At 53.6% G+C, this 16659-nt stretch overlaps 2 protein-coding genes across 5 annotated transcripts; both read left to right on the top strand.

Annotated features, from left to right (window-relative positions):
- Positions 1-961: 961 nt before the first annotated feature.
- On the top strand, positions 962-8970 carry FAM83C (family with sequence similarity 83 member C). Its single transcript, XM_047747170.1, has 4 exons — positions 962-3046; positions 5180-5347; positions 5563-5687; positions 6183-8970. The coding sequence occupies exons 1-4, from the start codon at positions 2126-2128 to the stop codon at positions 7621-7623; spliced, it is 2655 nt and encodes an 884-aa protein (XP_047603126.1). The 5' UTR covers positions 962-2125; the 3' UTR covers positions 7624-8970.
- A 1150-nt stretch (positions 8971-10120) lies between these two features.
- Positions 10121-16331, top strand: EIF6 (eukaryotic translation initiation factor 6). Of its 4 annotated transcripts, none has more exons than XM_047746544.1 (7): positions 10121-10212; positions 10460-10578; positions 10712-10797; positions 12321-12496; positions 13267-13443; positions 13642-13823; positions 16044-16331. In XM_047746544.1, the coding sequence occupies exons 2-7, from the start codon at positions 10472-10474 to the stop codon at positions 16051-16053; spliced, it is 738 nt and encodes a 245-aa protein (XP_047602500.1). In that variant the 5' UTR covers positions 10121-10212; positions 10460-10471; the 3' UTR covers positions 16054-16331. The 4 variants fall into 4 exon arrangements, with proteins under 4 accessions (XP_047602500.1, XP_047602497.1, XP_047602499.1 ...); XM_047746541.1 differs by having other exon boundaries at positions 10143-10285; XM_047746543.1 differs by lacking the exon at positions 10121-10212 and adding an exon at positions 10216-10234.
- The last annotated feature ends 328 nt before the right edge of the window (positions 16332-16659 follow it).

Below are 16659 nucleotides of genomic sequence, written 5' to 3'. Positions count from 1 at the left end.
TGACTTCAGCTCCAACATGGATGAACCCGGAAGACCTTATGCTAAGTGAAATATGCCCGTCACACACACGCGCGCGGACACACACACACACACACACACAATTCCACTTAGATGAGATGCTTAGCGTGGTCATATCTATAGAGTCAGAAAGTAGAGTGGTGGTTGCCAGAGGCTGGGGGAGAGGAGGGAATGGGGAGTTGGTGTTTAATTAAGGGTACAGAGTTTCGACTGGGGAAGATGAAAAAGTTCTGGTGATGGATGGTGGTGATGATTGGGTAACTATGAATGTACTGAGTGCTACTGAACTGTATGCTTAAAAATGGTTAAGATGGTAAACTTTATGTTGTATTTTGCCACAATTAAAAATAATTTTTAAAAAGCCCAAAATAGGTCTCATCAGATAGATGTGTAAACACCGAGGGATAAACACAGGAGCGTGCTGCCTCCCCTCCCAGGAGCGCTTCTCCAACCCAGATAAGGCCCCGGTTCTCCCCCTCAACAAATCTGGAGATAAGGCCCTAATGAAGGCCTGCCTCCTTGGATACCCCCCCATAGCTCATTACCCTCCTACGGTCTGGCTTTGCTTACTCAACCACCCACCCTTCACGCGGCCTCCCCTCCCCTAGGGAGGGGCCTCCTCAGAGCCCCTGGTACTCCAATTTCTGCCCCTGCCCCTGGAATGTGATGGAATGGCCCAGCATTTCACCTCCCGGCCTTACGCTGACCCCTGGGCTCCTCCCTTCTAAGGTTCCTCAAAGACAAAGCTTCAGCCCCATTCATCTTTGGTCCCAGGGCTCAGCTCGACACAGGAACCCCTAAATCTCTTTGCCCCCTGCCATGAATGTGAGGGGCCCTATGTGACGCTCGGTGGACATAAGGACCTGCGTCTGGTCTGAACATGATCACAGGCATTGTACAAGGTTGTGAGACGTGTTTGGTCTTCTCTCTAGGCCGTCCTCATCAGAGCTTGTTCCTCCTCAGAAGTGGGATACCTCGAGCTGACACTGTGCACCGTTGTGGCCACGTCTGCCTGGCCTGCCTCCTTAACTAACTGCCGTCTGCTGACCCCTCTTCTCCAGAGCAAAGCCTCTTAGGCTACTGAGGACTCTGGTCTTTTTCGGGGGCAGAGAACAGAAACCTGCCTGCTCTGTTTGCCTCCTGACCTTGAAGTTGCCCCCATCCTCTGAAACCTTTCTTACCAACATTTATTTTATTTTTTTAAAAGATTTTTGTCTATTTGACAGAGAGAGATCACAAGCAGGCAGAGAGGCAAGGAGGGGAAGCAGGCTCCCCGCTGAGCAGAGAGCCCGATGCAGGGCTTGATCCCAGGACTCTGGGATCATGACCTGAGCCAAAGGCAGAGGCTTTAACCCACTGAGCCACCCAGGCTCCCCTCTTACTAACATTTAATACTCAGCCCCTGAGTTGGGGAGGAAGGCTGCGGTGTGGCTCACAGTAGGCCAGGAGCATCCCTGGAATGGAGGGTGTCGGAAACTTAGCCATCTGGAACAGTGTTTCTCAGGGGTGGGCCTGGGCCCACTGCCCCAGGTGTGCCGGGGTAAGTATAAATATAAAAAGTGAGCTCCAGAAACTTACTCAGACTTTCTGGATTTGAATCTCAGATGGCTGGAGCTTGGGGATCTGCATTTTAACATTTCCCCACTATTCCTGGGGGCTGGGGTGAAAGCCCCTGCTCTAGGCCCTTGGAGGGTGGGCTCAGAGCCAGGGTGGGGGTCGCAGTAATGGAGGTAGAGAGTGGCAGAGCCATGATGGGAGCAGAGAGGCCCAGATGCGGGACAGACAGGTGTCGATGTTGACAGTTCTGTGTGACACTCTGTTTGATTCTTATTTAGGGCCTGTGTGCAGGCATATCAAGGCTTGGGATACCAAGGATACACCGTGGGTTGGGGTTATGGCTAGGCTCTGAATTAGCATTCGGGTTTGCTTACATGAGTTTGATCAAAATGTGTGGTCTGCGTATGTCAGCCTGTACTCCACATCCGTGTGTCAGCTGTCCGTGGGTCAGCCTGTCTCCTGTGTGTTCACGCCTTTGTCTCCGTGTCTTGAGTCATTTGTCCACCCTGGTGTGTATGATGTGTGTGTGCGTGCACGCGTGTCCCCGAGAATGCCTGGGTCCGTCTGGATCGTAAGCCAACCTTCCTGGGGGCTCTGGAAGGTGAGGGTTTGGAGGAAACTTGCTAGGAGCCTGGTGGGGATAGAGCAGATGATGCTGGGGTGGGGCTGGGGTGGGGGTGGGCAGGAGTGTGTGCTAAGGGCCTGGCCCCGCCATTTCCCTGGGCGGGCGAGTCTCAACAGCAGGCAGACAGGTGAGGCTGACCTGACAAGTTCTAGAGGCCAGGGGCGATGGGGCGGAGCGTGGCTCTGTCTTAGAGTAGCAACAGGTTGGGGGCCTTGGCACATAGAGGGCGGGCGGGCAGGCAGTGCTTCTGTTAGTGTGTTTCTCCCGCTGCAGCCAGCCCCGGGGTGCAGGCCATGGAACCTGCTGGAGGGTGAGGGCAGCCGGTGGGCAGGCATGTTCGGAAGCCTTGGGCCGGGGGACTTGGGAGCCCAGGGCATGGCAGGAGCCCTGCGGGGCCGGGTGGAGGAGCTGAAGCGGCCGTGGTGGCGGGAGGCCTCACCGCTGGTGCTCCAGCACAGTGAGGCGGCCCGGCTGGCAGCCGATGCCCTTCTGGAGCGGGGCGAAGCTGCCTACCTGCGAGTCATCTCCGAGGAGCGGGAGCTGCCCTTCCTGAGCCCTCTGGATATGGACTACATGACCAGCCATGTGCATGGGGGCCCTGAGCTCAGCGAGGCCCAGGGACCAGAAGCTTCAGGGCCTGACCGCCTCAGCCTGCTCTCTGAAGTCACCTCGGGCACTTACTTCCCCATGGCCTCCGACGTTGACCCCCCAGACCTGGACTTGGGCTGGCCTGAGGTTCCACAGGCCACAGGCTTCAGCCCCACCCAGGCTGTGGTCCACTTCCAGCGGGACAAGGCCAAGAACATCAAGGACCTTCTGCGTTTTCTCTTCAGCCAGGCCCGCACGGTAAGGGCCTTATCTCTTCTGGCATTAATTTCACAGATGTGGAAACTGAGGCCCAGGGAGGGAAAGGGATCAACCCCCCAAGGCCATACAGTAGCTTAGGGATAGCACTGGACTAGAACCTCCGCTCTGGAGGGTGGGCATGTGTTTTATTTACCTTGGTAACTGCTTGGCACTCAAGATCATTCGTCCACGAACACTCTGGAAATGCACGCACGACTGTGCACACTACAGGGAGAGATCCTCTGCATCTTTCTTGGGAGAGGGTCCTTGGCCTTTATCAGAGTCTCAAAAAGGTTTATGATCCCAAGTTAAGAACTCCAACCTTTTGAACATTTGAGTCACCACCTTGACTTTCAGAGCAGGGAACTGAGGCCAGAGAGGAGCTGGAACTTGTTCAGGGAGGTCCAGTCAGTTGGTGAAATAGATAGTTCAGGGGGAGGCCGCTGCCTTCTAGGACCTATCACCAGCCACACCTCACCATTCACCCACTGCATCTCCAGCTGGGCTGGGAGCAGGGAAGGGGCGCTGGTGCCTGGGCTGCAGCATGGCATTGGAGGGCTGGGCTTTCTGTTTTGCACCCAAAAGGAAGAGGAATGGAGGCTTCTGGGCTCAGGGTTGGGGATTAGGGGCTCAGGAGAAAGAGAAGGAGAAGAGCTGGTACTGGTGGTTGGTACCTAGGAAGGCTCCAGCCACAGACATGGCCTCATTCCCAAGCCATGATCTGTGACTCAGGAGGCAAGGGCATGGATCAGATGACCCCAAGAAGGATTTGAGGTGAGTTAGACTCCATGTCTTTGTCTGGGGAGCAGCCCAGAGGGTGCCAGCTGCAGAGATCAGGAGCCAGCACGTTGGGAATCTCACGGTTACCTCCAGAGCCTCCCTAGCAAACCTACCTGTGCCCCAGGCAGGGGAGGGCCAGGCTTGATTAGCACCGGGAATGGGGTTATTAGTGAAGTGGCTGCTGTTGTCACTCCTGTCCCTTTGATCTTCCCTACCTGACCTTCTTCCCCTGACCCCTGGCCAGGCCTGTGACAAGGAGGGATCCTCCAGCACTTTGCCTCCTTAACCCCATCCAGACCCCCGCCCCCACCCTTTGGGCCAGGAGCCATGCTTCCACTCTGGGCTGCCACTGACTGTCAGAGTGACCTTGGGAAGTGTTTCCTTTTCCTGTGGGCCAATGTCCTTGTTTGTTAAGCAGGCACGAGGCAGGGAACATTTGTTGAGTGCTTGTCGTGTGTGGAGTATTTTCGCATCTAACCCCCAGAACTATGACATAGAGCTCTCATTATCCCCATTTAACAGATGAGGAGATTGAGGCCCACAGAGGTAAAGCGACTCACCAAGTCTGCATCACTAGCAAGTAGCAGAGTGCAGATTCGAACCCCTTTCTGTCTGGCTCCAGAACTGGGGCTCTTTGTCTTGCACCTCTTGCCTCAGCCTGGACGAGGAGAGGCGCTCTCACAGCATGTGTACGCAACGGGAAAAAGGGGCAATTGGGGGCTTGATGGTGCAAGGATTTTTTTCAGGCCTTCTCTGAGACAGTCCATTGTAGGAGGAGACCACAAGCCCCAGCCCCACAACCAAGCAGAAAACTTGGTTCCACCTGGTATGGGTGGAAGTGAGGGAGTCCATGGGTATGGGAAACCATGCCAGACCTCTGCAGCGTCACAGGGAAACTGAGGCAGGTCTGGCAAAGGGCTTGAGGATCCTAATAACTGGCTTGCAGCTCTAATTCTTGCAGAGGGAACCGCCAACAGAGCTAGCCCTGGAGCTAGTGGGAGAGTGAGAGGTACATTGGGAATCAGGGTCTCGGTTCTGCTTCTGACTCCTTTCCCGCTCTGGGCCTCAGTCTCCCTGCAGATATCTTTGAGAAGCTCAGGACAGATAAACACTCTGTCCTCAAAGATATGCACTCAGAAACTTTCAAACAGATTCTGGGCATTCAAGACAGGGGACCCTCCGTGTGTCTCAGTTAAGGGGAGTTGTTGTTGCTAATAAGCCCTTCCAGTCCAGATGTTCTCCCAGGCTCCGGCCTCCCGATGTTAAGCCCAATTCTCTTTTCCTGGACCCCAGTTCCTAGCCGTGTGCTGGGCAATGTTCCAGGCAGGGCTGAGTTTCCCCTACATCCCCCAGGTGGTGGCCGTGGTGATGGACGTGTTCACTGACATGGAGCTTCTGTGTGACCTAATGGAGGCCTCGAGCCGGCGTGGTGTCCCCGTCTACCTGCTTCTGGCCCAGGAGCACCTCAGGCATTTCCTGGAGATGTGCTACAAGATGGACCTCAATGGGGGGCACCTGCCGGTCAGTGAGGGACAAGGGCAGTAACCAAGGGGTGGGGTGGGGAGTTGGCGAGGGCAGAAGGGTCAGTTGGGTGGTCAGGAAACATTGGGGATGGAGGGGAGTGGGCAACTGCCTTCCCTTCGCTGTTTAAGGTTAGAGACTGTGTGGGATTTAGACCGGGCTTGAGCCCCGTTCTCTCAAGGTCGGCAACCAACCTCCCTCTGTCCTTGGCCCAGAATATGCGTGTGCGCAGCACGTGTGGGGATACTTACTGCAGCAAGGCAGGCCGTCGCTTCACGGGGCAGGCCCTCGAGAAGTTCGTCGTCATCGACTGTGAGCAGGTGGTGGCGGGCAGCTACAGGTGAGCATGTGGGACGGGCAGAAAGGGGCGGGGGGCTGTGCCACTGGCTAGTGAGGGTGCCTGGGGTCTGGCAGCTTGAATGGGCCTCCCCTCATCCATCCCTTCCAGCGTGCACTGAGCAGCTGCCCCCTGCCAGGCATTGTACCGGGTGCAGGAGATAGTGTGGGAAGCAAGACAGCCCCAGGCTGGGCCCCGGAGGAGGTCATCCTGTGGAAGGATTGCTTTAGTGCCTTTGGCAGAGAAAATGGCTATGGCACCTCAGACCTGGAGACTTCAGGGAATCTCGCCCCTAGTCTATTTTCAGATGGGCAAGTTGAGGCCCAGAGATGGGGAACCGTGGGCCCAAGTCCTCTAAGCTCAGCTCTGAAGTCAGAGCTCTGCGTCAACTGGGTCCTCAAGGTGGTGGAGGTGTGTTGATGTCCTCCCCTGGTTGTGACCCCTGCCTAACCCCAGGGTCCTGCACTTGGCCTTCTGACCCTGACCCTCTGCCCCCAGCTTCACCTGGCTTTGCAGCCAGGCCCACACTAGCATGGTGCTACAGCTGAGAGGCCGCATCGTGGAAGACTTTGACCGAGAGTTCCGCTGTCTGTATGCCGAGTCTCGGCCTGTGGAGGGCTTCTGTGGTGGCGAGGATCCCGTGTCTCCTAGGGCACTGTGTCCTCCCCCAGTGGCTCTGGGCTTCGGGCCTGCCGTGCCAAGCCCCACTTCCTCCTCACCCTCCAGCACCAGCCTCAGCAGCATCAAACGCTCACCTCTGATGGGCCACTCCTCTTACCTCGCTCCACCGGGAGGTGCTGGCTGCAGTGACATGGGTGTGGTGTCCTCATCCCTAGGCCCTGCCCGCCGCGAGGCCAGTGGCCAGCCCTCTCTGCAACGCCAGCTGTCAGACTCAAACCATGGCTCCCTGCTAGGGCTCTACAGGACCAATCTAGGCAAGCTGGGGTCGTCCCCATGGTCCCAGTCCTCTCCTGCCCTCAACCACAACGGTGCTAGTCCCTTGACCCTAGGAGTGGGGTCACCTCTGCTTGCTCGCCAACGCCCCCTCCTCCCCTTCCCCCAGGGGGCTGTAGCCCTGTCCCGGCTCCCAGAGAATAGGCTTCTGGGAAGCCAGGAGCGTAGCCCCCAAAGAGGTCGCTGGGTACCTGGTACAGCCCTGGAGACAGTGGAGGAGAAGAAGGTGTCTCTGAGTCAGAGCCATAGCCAGTTGGATCTCCTTGTCCCCTTCCCCAGAGCCAGAGAAGCTGGAGGCCCTGATTCTGGGGTTAACCCCAACTCAAGCTCCCCCTGGCTTGGAGACCAGGCCCCAGAGGACAGGAAGTTGTCCTCAAACCAGAGATACAACCAGCTGGATCTCCTGCCCCAGACCCAGGGTGCTGGGGGTACCCCTGAGTCAGGTTCCCCTAGACCTGGCAACCGAACCCCGGAGGACAAGAGGCTGTCCTTGAACCACAGCCATAGCCAACTGGACCTCCTGGCACAGTACCCCAAGGGTGGGGGCTCCAGAGTGCCCCCTGAAGCCAGCTCCTCAGCGAGGGCTGGCAAGCAGGGTCAAGATGAGCGACGACGGACACTGGGCCACAGCCAGCTGGACCTCATCACAAAGTTTGGCCCATTCCGGGGCGAGGGACCTGGGCCCAATGGTCTCCCCAGACCAAGCCCTGCTCGAAAGGCTGGAGTGGGCTCTGGGGATGAGAAGCGGCTGACCCTGGGCCACAGCAAGCTGGACCTCATCACCAAGTATCATCAGTTGCAGGGTGCCAGGCAAGGATCTGAGCCTGGCCTCCCTGGGGGCCCCACAGGTGGACATCACAATGGCAGTAACAATGGCCTATTTGTGGATGAGAAGCGGCTGACCCTGGGCCACAGCAAGCTGGACCTCATCACTAAGTACAACAAGTCCAAGTTCAAGCTCCTTCGAAGCCGCTTTGAATCCTAGTCCTGCTCCCAGCAGGGACGTGTCCCTACTCCATCTACTTAGACTCTAGATTTATCGAAGTTCCAGACTCCGGGGTGCTTCAGCAGGGGCTGCATGGGGAGCAGAGGGTGTCTAGAAGCCCAGGTTAAATACTCACTGGGCTCAGGATTGTTTATACACACACACACACACACACACACACACACACACACACAGAAATGGAACCCACAGTATCTGCCCTTTGCCACTGTGCTGGGGACTTCACACTGGTTAATTCCCATCCTTCATGCTCATAATATCCTACAAGATAGACCTCTAGAAGGTATACATGTCTAAAGTCATAGATATTATCTTTCCTGTCTTATAAATGTGGAAGCTGAGGCCCAGAGACTTTGATGACTTGGTTGGAATGAGATCCAAGTCAATGGCAGAGCCAGGGCCCAAACCCCATGTCTCTGACTCTTAAGATGGTGTTTTTGCACACGGCACACTATTATCAACAGTTCACATGTCCCCTGCACACAAAATATGCACATTACAGAGATGCCCCAAATGCCATACAATACACTGACGGGGTTCACATCCACAAACTGCATACCCGTAGACACACAATAAGTACACAAAGGTTCATGTGATAAACCCAAACACCCAGAATTCTAGTTATAGGTATTCAATAAATGTTATACGGCTAAATGAATGGCTACACAAAATATATACATTCAGTTCACCTGTAGATCTCTCGGGAACCACAGATGATACATGTGCACATAACCACACACACACACACACACACACACACACACAGGCTTGCACACACCAACCAGTATCTTCTTTGACCTAAGCTGTGTACCTGGCCCTGGACTAGCATACCATGGGGCTGACAAGTAAATCAGACTCAGTCCCTGGGAGACAAGGATTAAATGCATAAATGCCGGTGGCAGGCAAGACAAAGATATATCTAACTAAAGGCTAATCAGTGAAGGGATGGTGGAGAAGGAAGGGCAGAGAGTGGTGGTGATGGTGGAGTGGTGAGCAGTTTCAAAGGAGGCAGACTTTGAGCCAGGCCTTGAAGGATGGGGAGGATTGGACAGATGGCGAAGAAGAGGAATTCCTGGTAGAAGGAAGCGGTTGAAGAGAAGCCAGGGAGAGGACTGGAGGAGTGGGTCTGAGATGAGTTGGGGAGAATGTAGAGGGCATGGATACTCAGACTCCCAACACACACACACACATGCACACACACAGGCACACAATATTTTGCTGAGTGTCCCTAGAAGCACAGGTTCTGACAGGTTGTATGTCCTTTTCCTGAGTTCACCACCTGTCTGGGACAGTTTACATGATACAAATCAATAAAGGCAGACATGCTATGACCCAGCAGCAGCCTGGTGTATTCTGAGAAAGGCGGAGTTATGGAACTGCATGTTGAGGACTGGGAAAGGGCACCGTTCAGTCCAGTTATGGAGGACTCCCTGAGAGAGAGTGGATGGCTGCAGAAGGGCTGGGGGTGGGGGGTGGGGTGGGGGGAGGACAGGGGCTCCAGGCCCCCTCTACCTTCATTGTGACATTCTTTTTTTTTTTAATATTTTATTTATATTTGACAGACAGAGATCACAAGTAGGCAGAGAGGCAGGCAGAGACAGAGAGATAGGGAAGCAGGCTCCCTGCTGAGCAGAGAGCCCCATGCGGGGCTCGATTCCAGAACCCTGGGATCATGACCTGAGCCGAAGGCAGAGGCCTTAACCCACTGAGCCACCCAGGCGCCCCTCATTGTGACATTCTGAGAGGCCCTGGGGCTTTGTGGATTCTACAAAATGTAGATCAAATTCCTCTCATCCATGAGAGCCACCTTGACTGCCACCCTCTATCTCGGGGGCAGAAAGTGGCTGCTGACTGATCAAGCACATGCAAGGGGCACACAGTGGCAGCCAGTTAGGACCCACACCGTTGCCCATCTGGACCCTCCCTAAGACACGGTTTCATTCACCCTTCCCTCTCTCCAGTATCTTCTTCAGCCTGGTTTCTTCTACTTCTCTGGCCACGCCTCCTTCTCCAGCCTTTGTCCTGGTCTAATTTCTCCCCACTGGAAGCCTCCATGGGTGACCTCATCTGCCGGAGACTTCAGCCCCAAATCTCAGTCCCTCACTCTCCCCTGGGCTCCAGATCTGGCCTGGACATCTGTCTCGCACCTCACTCTCGGACTGTCACCTTCCTCACACCTGCTCTTCCTCCTTAGGCTTTACTTCAGTAAATACCTCCATCATCAGTTCAATGTGTCTCTGGGAGACATCCCTGGCTCCTCCTCTCTTATGGCTCGCATCCAAGCAGCCACAGGTCTCGATCAATTGCATCTCCTAAAAAACTCCTGAATGAATGAATGAATGAATGATCGGATGGATGGATGGATGGATAGATGAATGAGAGCACGCTTGGGGCGGGGCCAGGTGGGGGTACGGACCGGACCAATCGCAACCCTGGAGTCCTCCCACGGGGTGGAGTTACGGTGGCCGCCTGCGTGGCTGGGTGCGCCGAGCGCTCCCGGAAGTCTCCCCGGGCGGAGGCGGAAACGGAAAGCTACTTAAGGCCGAGTAGACTCCTTTGCCGCGTGCGGAGGTAGTGGTGGATTGGTGAGCCAGTGCGGGGGGCCACCGGAAGGGACAGATCCGGGATCCCGGCATCGTTAGTGGTACGAGCCGGAGGATTCAAGGCTAGAGAGTCTAGAGGGACCCAGTGGGCGGGACCCAAGGTTTGAGGGGCCGAGAGGGGCGTGGTCGCAGCGGGGCTTGAGGGGCCGAGGCCGGCGAACCGGGACCTCGGGGCCGGGAGAGGATCTGCGGGCCCTGAACTCCCGCTCCCGCAGCCCTTAGGCCTCATGGCGGTCCGAGCGTCTTTCGAGAACAACTGTGAGATCGGCTGCTTTGCCAAACTCACCAACACCTACTGCCTAGTGGCCATTGGAGGGTCCGAGAACTTCTACAGGTGCGGCAGGAGCCCCGGATCCGCGGGCAGTGGGGTGGCTGCATGGCGGGGAGGGTTCTGGGAGTCGGGGGCTCTGGCAGAGTGAGGGCTCACGACCCTCAGCCCCGTAACCACCGAGTCCATGTTCCTACAGTGTGTTCGAGGGTGAGCTCGCCGATACCATCCCCGTGGTGCACGCGTCCATCGCCGGCTGCCGCATCATCGGCCGCATGTGTGTGGGTAAGCCTGGTGGAAGACGCGGAGCGAGGGAGTGGAGCCGATCAGAGGCTTTAATTGAAGCCTTGGAGGGAAGCCCAAGTGACCCTTGGATTTTCCAGGCTTTCATCCATTTTCTTCAGAGACTAGAGAATCTCTCAGGCCTGGGCCGGACCCAGTTAAAGTGTCAGCAGATCTGACACTGGAGAAGGCTTCGGGATCATAGGGTCGCAAATAACACGAAGTGCTTTCACTATTACACTTGATTTCTTTCCTCCTTCACCAAGACCCTGGCAGGTAGGCATTATTGCCTAATCGGATTAATGATGAAGCTAAGATCCAAAGAATCCCAGTGATTCACCAGGTTCCATACCTAGTGTGAGAGAAATTGAAATGTCATCTCTCCCTTGCCACTGACTCTGGGCATGTTGCTTTCTCTTTATGAGGATCCAGTTCTACCACTATAAAATTACAAGCTAAAATTCTGGGTCATCCTGTTCAGTTACCCATTTAAATGGTAAATCCTCTTTACCATGTCTCTGAGTGGCATCCCCATCCTACTCCCCTACTTCCCAACACTGTTGAGTCTGGACATTGGCCATTTCTTTGAGCTGGATCTGTCTCACTGTGGCCCCTTATTTCTTTACCATCACCCCTTCTTGCTAGTTCTTTTCACTGGAGGCATATAGGAATTTGTTCTTTTATTTTTTTTATCATAAGCCTGATGATCCTGGCCTCTGAGTATTTTCTTATTCAGGCCAAACACTCTCATCCCTAGTCAGGATCTTTGGACTTTTTTTTTAATAATGTGTGGTAACTCAGAGTTCAGAAGTTCAGAGTTGTGTTCTAGCTGTAGTAGGTGGAGGTTTAGTTATGGTTGTTACAATATAATTGTAGTTCATTCTTACTGCATTTTGTGTAGCTATATAACACAATATATTCAACCGTTGTGTTTACAGTAGGCATTTGGGTAGTTTCTGGTTAGTTTTATTATGAATAGTGTTGCTCTGGCTTTCACTGAACACATGGACATGTTTCTGTTGGATATATAATACCTAGGAGAGGAATGCTTGGGTCACAGGATATGTGAATATATGTACCAGGTGATGCCAGATAATTATCTGAAGTGGTTGAGCAATTTACACTCCTATTGGTTGTTCCATATATCTTTGCCAACCTGTGGTGTTGACATTCTTCTTAAAATTTTAGCCTTCTGGTAAGTGTGTAGTGTTACCTCAGTTTTTAAGTAGCAAAATACACAACACCAATAGTTCCTCTTTCTAGTCCTGGTCTCCCCTGGTTGATGATGGCAAAGTGGATGGGGTGTGTTGGGACAGATTCCTGGGCTATCCCTGGCCTGTCCAGTGGGACTCCTGGTCCCCCCTGGGTGTTGTATGGATCAATAGGTTGGTGGGCTGGGGGCTGGACCTAAAGCTTCCTGGGGAAGCTAACTGGACTGGATTATGTCTTCAGCCCCCAGAGCATAGCAGGCATCCTGTGGATTTGTGGTCCATTCTTGCCCCACCTCTTAATTTGGGTCTCTCTAGGGAACAGACATGGTCTCCTGGTGCCCAACAATACCACTGACCAGGAACTGCAGCACATTCGCAACTGCCTCCCAGACTCGGTGCAGATCCGGAGGGTAGAGGAGCGGCTTTCAGCCCTGGGCAATGTCACTACTTGCAACGACTACGTGGCCTTGGTTCACCCAGACCTGGACAGGGTAAGGTACCCTGATTTGGCCCAGGAGTCACAGGACCAGCCTAGTCAGTGGTTAGTCACTGGTCTTACCAGGACTTAGGGGTGTCTTTTGTGGCGTTTTTTTTTTTTGTTTTTTTTTTTTTAAGATTTTATTTATTTATTTGACAGACAGAGATCACAAGGAGGCAGAGAGGCAGGCGGAGAGAGAAGGGGGGAGGCAGGCTCCCTGCTGAGCAGAGAGCCCAATTCGGGGCTCGATCCCAGGACCTTGAGATCATGACCTGAGCCGAAGACAGAGGCTTAACCCACTGAGCCACCCAGGTGCCCTTGTGGATTTTTTTTTATACTTGGGCTCTAGCATGTCAGGCACTCATTGGTGCCTGACATGCTAGGCACCAATGGGGCCTTCCATGGTGTGGTCAGTGCCAGAAAGAAGCTGAAGAGGGAATTAATCCTTCAGAATCAGAGAGATGGTCACATCCCTTCCCGCAGCCAATACCAGGAGGGATGATTGACAGTTGAACTTTTGAGTGTGGGTTAGAAGAGAGACAGTGATTTGGAGACCAGCCTGTCTACTCAGGGCATTCACACATACTAGGGGCTCCGGAGGGGGCCTTGACTCTACTCCAAGCCATATGCCCTCCTTTCTCTGTGTGAAGCTTCCATATGCAACTACATAGCAGAGGAATGAGGGGCTTAGGGAGCCCAGCCTGGGGTGGTTCTGGGCATGGAGGGCCCTGGGTTTCCTTGACCTGCAGGTTCTGGGCTGAGTACCATGCCTTTGGCTAACAGGAAACAGAAGAAATCCTGGCTGATGTGCTCAAGGTGGAAGTCTTCAGACAGACAGTGGCTGACCAGGTGCTCGTAGGAAGCTACTCTGTCTTCAGCAATCAGGGAGGCCTGGTACATCCCAAGACTTCAATTGAAGACCAGGATGAGCTGTCCTCTCTTCTTCAGGTCCCCCTTGTGGTAAGCGTTCCTTTCTCTGACCTCTGTCTCCCACTGAGGCAGCTCTGTTGCCCAGTGTAAAGGATCGGAGTTACTACCTGTCCCGGTTGGCAGTTGGGTTTGCAGGGTGGGGAGCGGGGTTTGGGGAACGACCTCAGTGGGGAGTGGCAAGACTTGGGCTTTTGGGGGCACGAGACACACTGAGCCATCCCTTGGCAGGCGGGCACTGTGAACCGAGGCAGCGAGGTGATTGCCGCTGGGATGGTGGTGAACGACTGGTGTGCCTTCTGTGGCCTGGACACAACCAGCACAGAGCTGTCCGTGGTGGAGAGCGTCTTCAAGCTGAACGAAGCCCAGCCGAGCACCATCGCTACCAGCATGCGGGACTCCCTCATTGACAGGTACATGGGCCTCTCTTCTGCCTTTGGAGGGTAGGAGGAGATGCCACCAAGAATGGGAGCTGCACTGTGTTCGTATCAGTAGGTTCTCCTTGTGTGGGAGGGCACACCTGCAGCGTGGCTGAGGGGTCCCAGGCCACAGCCAGTAAGCATTGCCTGAATATCATCGCCGTCTCTGAAGGCTCAGCTCACAAAGTTTCCCTCGGGGCCGTCTTATTTTCTCACCACGTTGTTTTGTTGTCTGGCTGCTTGTGTGTCCGTGTCCTCAGCCTGCAGCCCAGAGTCTGAGACAGAAAGAGCGGTCTACAGAGGGAAGGAAGGGAAGCTGCTCTTAGGAACTGAGGAGATTCCTAGGGGGCTTGTTGGGGGTGGGGTTGCATCAAAATCACAGTCGTCTGGATTTTTGTGGGCTTAAGGAAAAAGCGGGTTCTTGGGCCCTAACCCTGGAGAGTCTGGGGTGTGAGGCTCTGGAATAATTTTCCTTTGGAAGAGCAGCAGGCGTGGGCAGTCACCCTTCCTGGAGGATCCTTCTCAAAGCATGCCACCCCCAAGTATCACAGGAATCTGTATGAGAATAGGAACCCCAGAGTAGAGCAAGCACCCAATTACAGACCCCTTACTTAACAGGCAAAATTTTCCTTCATTCTCCCTTCTTCATTCATTCGTTCACCTGATGTGCACTGAGCCCTGTTCCCGAAGTGGCTTAGGAAACTCCAGTGAGACACTCTGTTATCCAGGAAGGTTTTTGTGGAGGACACATCATTTAGTCTGGGCCCCGGGGGAATGAGTCGGTATTTGAATAGGCGGAGATGGAGTGGGGAAGCATTTGAGACAGACCCTGAGTGGGAAAAGTGTGGAGCGTGAAAGGGAAAGGGAAAGGCAAGGACGTGAATGCCCGCATCAAGAAGTTTTGACTGTAGGCCTGTGATTTTGACCTTGAATCTATGTTGCAATGCTTGTTGATGTAGATTCTTGGCATCACCCCTCACTTACTGACTGCCTAGGTCTGGAGTGAGACCCAACCGTGTGTGGTTTATTTTAATAAGTTTCTCTGGATGATTCTGATGGGGAACTGTCATTGGGAGAGCAGCTGAAAGGGTCAGTTGAAATATGAAAGTGTTATCAGTGGATTTGTCATTTGTTCAATAACTTCTTTTTGAACATCTGCTATGCCAGACAGTCATGATGTGGTATTGAATAAAATACACGCTCCCTGCCCTTGTGGAACATATAATCTTACAAAGAAACCAGTAGGTACACAATCATTTAATTAAAGAACAAAACTTAAAACCTCTTAGCAGCCTAAGAACAGAAAGACATTTCTGCAACCTGATCATTTTTTTTAAAGATTTTATTTATTTATTTGACAGAGATCACAAGTAGGCAGAGAGGCAGGCAGAGAGAGAGGAGGAAGCAGGCTCCCTGCTGAGCAGAGAGCCCGATGTGGGGCTCTATCCCAGGACCCTAGGATCATGACCTGAGCGGAAGGCAGAGGCTTAACCCACTGAGCCACCCAGGCACCCCTGCAACCTGATCATTGATACCTACCAAAAAACTACAGCAAATGTTGTATTTAATGGTGAAGCTTTAGAAACTGCTCTTGAAGCCAGGCAGAATTGCCCACAGTCCCCAGCACGTGTCCGCATATAGTGGTCCTAAGTCATGCAGTTAGATAAGGTAAAGATGTGGTATTAGAAAGGAAGAGCCAAAACTCACTGGCTTCATTTGATTTTGAACCCACTGATTTGAGGTACCCATGAGCGCTCATAATGATGGGGTCAGGTAGGTGATTAGAAATACGTACTCTAGTTTTATAATTTTATGTGTAATTAATACCTCCAGGAAGAATGCTCTGGCCCTATTTCTGTCACTGGGGGATTTGAGGTCTGGGCATGCCCCTTTTATTTTGAATCCTCTTACTCCCTTTTCTGATGTTTGTTGGACTTGACCTCTGAGGTTCTGGTTTATGATTGGTAAGTTTGAATAAATTACTGAGTTGAGTGGGGAAGGAGTTACTTTTAGGTTTTAAGCTCTGAGGGATCTGGACTGGATTGTGACTCAAGGAAGCAGTGTAATCTGGGCTGGGCAGCGGGGTGGGGCTCTGAGTGTGGCTCTTCAGGGCTGAGCTGCAACAAAGGGGTAAGGGTGGAGGCAGTGTCTTAATAAAGGGTGAGGTGCACTCTGAGAAGAACCTACTGACAGTATTCCCTCTTCTCTCCCTAGTCTCACCTGAGTCACCTTCCATGCTGTTCTGTGGGCTCTTGGCTCTGGACTTCGGCTCCCTCCATGCCCCACCCAGTCTGTTCTGGATGCTGGCGGGGAGTTGGCAGAGAGCTCACTGTGGGACTGAGTGGCTGGATGCCCAGCTTTTCACCTGTGCCCATCTCCTGAATTTACAGTTACTGCAGAAATCTGCCACGTTGTGTTGTCTGTCTGGCGTTAAGGGCTTCTGACTGACTGCTCTGTTTGCTGTACGACTTCCATTAAAGGGCAGCTGCCTCTCGCTATTCTTGAATGTGTTGTTTGGGAGCCTCCGCCTGCAACCTCCTTCGCTAGCACTGTTCTGGGGTGAAATGGGTAGGATGCACACACACACTTCAGTTTCGCAATCTCCCATGATCAGGATGGGTGGATTCCTCCCAGGGCAAGAGGAAGAAGCATTCTCTCTACTGCAGTTCTCGCATTTTCCACACAACTTCAGCCTCATACTTCTGAGCTTCAAGGGGTGAGGATCTGTTCCAGCTCTCCTCCGGGCTGGTATGAGGACGTGTAAGGGGTCTGGAGCAACGGGCCACAGGGCAATCTTGTCTCCTTGGACCGAGGTTGACGGAGGTCGCAG

Source organism: Lutra lutra, chromosome 9 (genome assembly GCF_902655055.1).
Source record: "Lutra lutra chromosome 9, mLutLut1.2, whole genome shotgun sequence".
Classification (NCBI taxonomy): domain Eukaryota; kingdom Metazoa; phylum Chordata; class Mammalia; order Carnivora; family Mustelidae; genus Lutra; species Lutra lutra.
This window is presented reverse-complemented; position numbering and strand designations above follow the sequence as displayed.

What these genes read in the sequence shown, in the direction of transcription:
- FAM83C (XM_047747170.1), top strand. Translation starts at nt 2,126, where the DNA reads ATGCCTGGGTCCGTCTGGATCGTAAGCCAACCTTCCTGGGGGCTCTGG. An exon ending in TCTTCAGCCAGGCCCGCACG is followed by an intron (nt 3,047 to 5,179) that starts GTAAGGGCCTTA and finishes TACATCCCCCAG; the next exon opens with GTGGTGGCCGTGGTGATGGA. An exon ending in TCAATGGGGGGCACCTGCCG is followed by an intron (nt 5,348 to 5,562) that starts GTCAGTGAGGGA and finishes TCCTTGGCCCAG; the next exon opens with AATATGCGTGTGCGCAGCAC.
- EIF6 (XM_047746544.1), top strand. Translation starts at nt 10,472, where the DNA reads ATGGCGGTCCGAGCGTCTTTCGAGAACAACTGTGAGATCGGCTGCTTT. An exon ending in TTCACCCAGACCTGGACAGG is followed by an intron (nt 12,497 to 13,266) that starts GTAAGGTACCCT and finishes TTTGGCTAACAG; the next exon opens with GAAACAGAAGAAATCCTGGC. An exon ending in TTCTTCAGGTCCCCCTTGTG is followed by an intron (nt 13,444 to 13,641) that starts GTAAGCGTTCCT and finishes ATCCCTTGGCAG; the next exon opens with GCGGGCACTGTGAACCGAGG.